Genomic DNA, 5,723 nt, shown 5'->3' with positions numbered 1-5,723 from the left:
GTGATTTGGTTGTGACTAATACGAACACGAACATGAACACGAAACATGTAAGGTCAATGCTAAGTTGACGGGTGAGAGTGTCGCGGATGTCTCTGCCGCCTGGTACCATTGTTATACGTAGATGGATCCATCGACCAACAACTGATACGAAAGCCACAACTAATTATCTGAATTCAATAAAGGAAAAAAAAATACGTATATGATGACATGATTTGATTATGAATATGTTTATGTTCATGCTTTTGAAGAGCATGAAAGTTATTTTAGTTACAGTATTTTTCATTGTTGCGCGATATGTATACGTACTTTGTTATAACAGTTCAGGTGTGTTGAGTCTTTAGACTCACTAGATATGATTGATCCATGTGATCATGTTGATGAGGAGACTGCAGATAGACTGAGCTGGGGGGTGCACAGGAAATCCGAGGACCTTGTATTTTCTGCATTATATGATTATAGGAGGACATTTTTTTTAAAAAAATATTAGTGATGTGATCCGGATGAAATTGATGAGCCGGGTCGGATGCTCCACCGAATTTACTATCAAGATGTTGGAAAAATAAGAGCAGGATGTCTGGATCAAAATCTTGCTTCTCGGAATAGATGTGAGGATCTGCAACTAAGAGAGTAACCACGTGAATGGGCGCCGGAGGGGATGTCCGGCGTGACCACTACGATGCTTAAGTCAGTAAAAAACTCGAGCAAGAAACCAATGTAACCAAGTGATGGTTGTGAGATTGGTTTGGAAGGTGAGTAGTAAATGCACAATAAATGAGTGTATTCAATATTTGGATGGAGAGTAAATGCAAAGAGTGAACCTGATATTTATAGTAGGAGATGTAATGATGACCTTGTTCTTTGTGTTGATCATTAATTATAGTAGGGCGGCTGATTATACCCTATTATTCTGACATGTCAAATCTTATACTAGTCACATCCTGCCTAACTGATTTTGTCAACCACTTGCATTGGTGTCAGAGATAGGTCGGCCGCACACACCCTACTTTGTCGGCGTTTATTAAATGCGGCACTCATATCGAAGCGGCCCGGGTAGAATTTCTCTCGGGAATTCACATGAGAATCCGGGCATCCAATGGCCCGGGTAGTTTAAGTCCGGGTGTTTCAATGGCCCGGTCTCTCGACTGGCCTCTTCACATATTCTCCATGTCAAGTCATACTACCAACGTCCCGGGCAACTTGAGATCCAGATTTCTACTCAGATTATCATCTTATTGACCCGGGAATAATCCATCCTCCTGACCCGGGAACCACCTATGGGCCGGATTCAAGGCCTGGGACATCCCGGGCATTATCCATGACCCGGGACATCCCGGGGTATCATCACTCCCTCCTTAAATAGTCGACCTAGAGTCATGCTCGTTGTCCCGATTAGTCTTATGTGCCCGGTCAGGAGAAATATTTTGTCGTTTAGTCTTTCCGAGATGATAGGGATGATGTCGCCCTATCGGTGCTGACGTAAGCCCTAGCATTAAAAGCTTATCAGAGACTCTTTGTTTCCGAGGAAAATCATTGCATCAGGACTTTTTCGTATATCGAGAAAAATCATTACGATGCCTCGATTTCCGCGCTTATCTTTTCAAATATCCCGCGAAATTTCGTATGCCGATCTCGTCCGTCCATATGTTTTGCGATCAACGGTCCATATCAAATCCCTCCTCTTATATATAGTAACTCACTTATTTTTCAAAAATCATTTGCAAATTTGAACTAGTAGCCAAGCTCTTGCAAATTTTTCCCTCGAGCTCTCTGACGCACAAATACTACCTCCGACGATCCCTGCACTTACCAGCCACCAGTCACCACCTTCGTTTCACTTTCCAGTAAGTCTCTTCTTCCCTACCAACTCTATTTCTTCTTAGTCATGTCAAACTCCACTTCTTCTACTTCTGGCCAAAACGTCAGGGGTCGGTCGGAAGACCACTCCCCGACTCCTTCTGAAACCTCTGTCCACATTCCCATAGGTATCCCCATCCTTTCCTCCCGACTCCTTTCACAAACACAACCCATAGCATCTTCCTCCGACCTACTGGCCCTCAGGGTAAGGGGAAGGAGAAAACTTCGGGGCCATTGTGGTTTTCCACTGTGACTTCCAACCTCCCCCCGGGACTTCTGAGGAAATTAGGTCCCTGGGAGCGATCCCTTCTACTTACAAAATTAAAATTCCCAGGCCAAACGATCACCCGGACACCCCACCTCCCGGATTCAAGACCTTCTTCTTAGAACAACTTAAGAGTGGTCTTCGTTTCCCCATACATCATTTCTTCAAGGGAATTGCTCGGTTTTTTGGGCTCCCAATTAACCACCTCCACCCCAATTACTTTAGGATCATGGCAGCCACCTTCATCCTTTTCTGTATGAAAAACATACCTATCAACTCTTCTATCTTTCATTTCTTTAACTCCTGCCGGTTTAACGACGGGGTCTTTTCTTTCATGGCCCGGATGAAATATCGGTTTCTAACAGAAATCCCCTCCTCCTTGAAGGGATGGAAAACCAAATTCTTTTTCCTTCAACTTCCCACTCCCTTAACCTGTTCGATGGGTTTCGTATCTTCTATGCCCGAGCAGCCTGAGCTCCCCCGAGATTACAAACTCCTTCCCCCCTTCACCCAGGCTTGGGACGCTTTAGAGGGTCAATCTTTCCTATCCTCTGTGTTGATTTGGGGAGATAACTTGGTTCACTATGGGATAGGCTCCACCCTCAGGACCCTGTGGACCATATCATAGATGAATTTGGCCTGGATGGGCCACAAGATGGTAAATTAATTTTCCCCATATTGACTTGATTTGTATTTTATTTTTCTAACTCCAAATTTGATGCAGCAGAAGAAATGATTAGGGCAAGCCTTTTGGAAGCGGCAACCAAGATAAAGGCTGAACAGAAACAAGCTCGGGCGGAGAAAGTGACCCGGGAAGCCCAATAGCAAGAGGAACGCCGGGCCCGTCAAGAGGCTGAAGCCCGGGCATATGCGGAATTTCGGGAGGAAGCTGTCCCTACCAGGGAAGAAAATATCTCTCTGTTTGCTGAAGAGGACCCGGCTCCTCTAAATCACCGAAAGAGGAAAGCTGCGACGGAGCCGGTCCTCGAGACAGTGGTTTTGGAGGAGGAGCCTGAAGTAATCACTCGCTCACATACTCTTCCCGGCTCCTCCGCCGGTCAGACACCACAGGGCGAGAGGTACCTGGTCTTGCCAAATATTTTTGGTGATGACATCAGTACAGACCTCACCAAAATGATCTGGGGCCTCTTGCGTCCCGAGGAGGTGGAGCATCTTAGTGGGCTCCATCCCAACCAAAAACTGTGCGAAGGAGTCGCTCGGTCCTTCTCTGTAAGTCTCTTTACTTTTTGCCCTATTGTTTTAAGTTAAGTATCGATCTCTAATCCTTTCTTTATTTACAGGGCTTGCAGATGCTTATATCAACCTACGAGCAGGTGGCCCAGGCTGCAAAGAGAGCCAACATCCAGCCCACCACTGCTCGGGAGATGAATAATAAACTCCAGGAGGAATTAGGTCGAATGTCAGAGATACACGAGCACGTCCTTGCCCGGGAGAGGGCCGGCTGGAAACAGCATGTGGATCTGGTCCAGGCGGAACTAGCCGAGGCTCGGAAAGCCCTGGCTGACCATTCTGCAGCTGCCAAAGTAGAAATACAAGTGGCTAAGAAGGAGGCGGAATCTTCCTGGGCCCGGGCTGAGGAGGCAATTACTGCTCTGGAGTCTGCGAAAACTTCCCACGAGGAGAAGATGGCTCAATTTCTGAAGTCCCGGGAGTTTAAGAAGATGGTGGCTGACAAGGCCTTCCCCTACTTCGACCAGGGCTTCAACAAATGCCTAGAGCAGTTCCAGGAGGCAGTCCTCGTTCCCTCGGATCGGGAGGACTTTCTTGATTTAGTCAGGGCTGCTGCATCCCTCCATGAGGATGAGGAAGAGGAGGAGGATCCCAAGTAGATTAGGATATTTCCCGGGCTTCCGGGCTTCTTGTAATTTTTTTTCTTCCCGGGCTTCCAATCACCTTGTAAATATCCTTTTGCTTTAATGAAATGTGTTCTGTCAATTTTTCTTTTTTAAAATATTGCCAAGTGTTGTATGACTTGAACTTTTCATCCAATATCCTTGTGAATTTGAACCCACCTTCACCAAGTATTTTAATAATCAGGGTATAATTCGTTGGGTAATCAATCTTGGTAAATAACCGGGATATAAGTCCCTGAACTTAGTAAATGACCGAGGTGCGGGTCATCGGACCAAGGTACGGGTCCCTGGACTTAGTAGCTGACCGAGGTGCTAGTTCTCGGGCCAGGGTACGGGTCCCTGGTCTTAGTAGATGACCGGGATGCGGGTCCCCGGGCCAAAGTACGGGTCCCTGATCTTTAGCAAATGACCGGGGTGCGGGTCCCTGGGCCAGGGTACGGGTCCCTGGTCTTTAGCAAATGACCAGGGTTCGGGTCCCCGGGCCAGGGTACGAGTCCCTGGGTTTAGTAGATGATCGGGGTGCGGGTCCCCGGGCTTGGGTACGGGTCCCTGGACTTAATGAATAACCGGGGTGCGGGTCCCCGGGCTTGGGTACGGGTCCCTGGACTTAATGAATAACCGGGGTGCGGGTCCCCGGGCCAGGGTACGGGTCCCTGGACTTAGGAGATAACCGGGGTGCGGGTCCCCGGGCCAGGGTACGGGTCCTTAGACTTAGGATATAACCGGGGTGCGGATCCCCGGGCCAGGGTACGGTCCCTGGACTTAGGAGACATTTCCTTGAATATTTTCTTTATTTGATGCATAAATAACAGATACAGAGACTTTTAAGCATAATATTTCTTCAAATGAAATGCATTCCATAGTCTCTTAAGGGTGTGCCCTTGAGGATCTTCCAGGTAATAAATTGCACCCGAACCGACTCGCTGAATAACTTTGTAAGGTCCTTCCCATCGTGCTTCTAATTTCCCCACATCATCTACTGGCTTTACCTTTTTCATAACTAGATCTCCGACCTGGAAATCCCGTGCTCGAACGTGTTTATTGTAAGACTTCATTACCGGGCTTCGATAGGCTTCCATTCGAATGGCTGCCCGATCTCTCTTTTCTTCAAGTAAATCCAACTCAATGGCCCGGGTTTGATCATTGCTACTCGGGTAAGATCCTATCCGAGTAGAAGATTGTCCGATCTCCACAGGCAAGACTGCTTTCGAGCCATAGACTAAGCTGTAAGGCGTTTCCCGAGTAGCTGTTCAAGGTGTGGTCCAATATGCCCATAATACACTTGGCAATTCTTCTATCCAATCTTTACCCTTCCCATGAAGTCGGGCCTTTAATGCTTGTACAATGACCCTGCTAGTTACCTCGGTTTGGCCATTGGCTTGGGGGTAGGCCACTGAGGTGAAAGATTGAGTGATCTTCATTTCTTGACACCAAGATGTGATTTTCTTCCCCTGGAATTGCTCCCATTGTCTGAAATTAATCTTCTCGGGATTCCAAATCTGCAAACAATATTTTTCCAGAGAAATTTCATCACCTCTTCCTCAGTAATTTTGGCCAAAGGCTCGGCCTCCACCCATTTAGAAAAATAATCTACAGCCACAAGAAGGAATTTTTTCTGTGCCCGGGCTAATGGGAATGGGCCCATTATATCCAACCCCCATTTATCAAAGGGACAAGATGCTGAGATGGGTTGCATGCCAGCAGCTGGGCGATGATGAAAATTAGAATGG

The 5,723-nt window shown here is 47.1% G+C and overlaps 1 protein-coding gene across 1 annotated transcript; it reads right to left on the bottom strand.

The window, feature by feature from the left end:
- Nucleotides 1–4,817: 4,817 nt before the first annotated feature.
- LOC142554607 (uncharacterized) lies at nt 4,818–5,460 on the bottom strand. The gene is made up of 2 exons (XM_075665269.1): nt 5,355–5,460; nt 4,818–5,239 (listed from the first exon to the last, which is right to left on the bottom strand). The coding sequence occupies exons 1-2, from the start codon at nt 5,458–5,460 to the stop codon at nt 4,818–4,820; spliced, it is 528 nt and encodes a 175-aa protein (XP_075521384.1).
- Nucleotides 5,461–5,723: the final 263 nt, after the last annotated feature.

The sequence above is a fragment of the Primulina tabacum genome, chromosome 8 (genome assembly GCF_025594145.1).
Source record: "Primulina tabacum isolate GXHZ01 chromosome 8, ASM2559414v2, whole genome shotgun sequence".
NCBI classification, from domain to species: domain Eukaryota; kingdom Viridiplantae; phylum Streptophyta; class Magnoliopsida; order Lamiales; family Gesneriaceae; genus Primulina; species Primulina tabacum.
Note: the sequence above shows the minus strand (reverse complement) of the source record. Positions and strands in the feature narration are given on the sequence as shown.

Bases quoted from the DNA above. Each gene is read 5' to 3' on its own strand.
- LOC142554607 (XM_075665269.1), bottom strand. From the start codon at position 5,460: ATGGGAGCAATTCCAGGGGAAGAAAATCACATCTTGGTGTCAAGAAAT. The intron at 5,240-5,354 runs GTAACTAGCAGG...CACCTTGAACAG, and splicing joins AAGCCAATGGCCAAACCGAG to CTACTCGGGAAACGCCTTAC.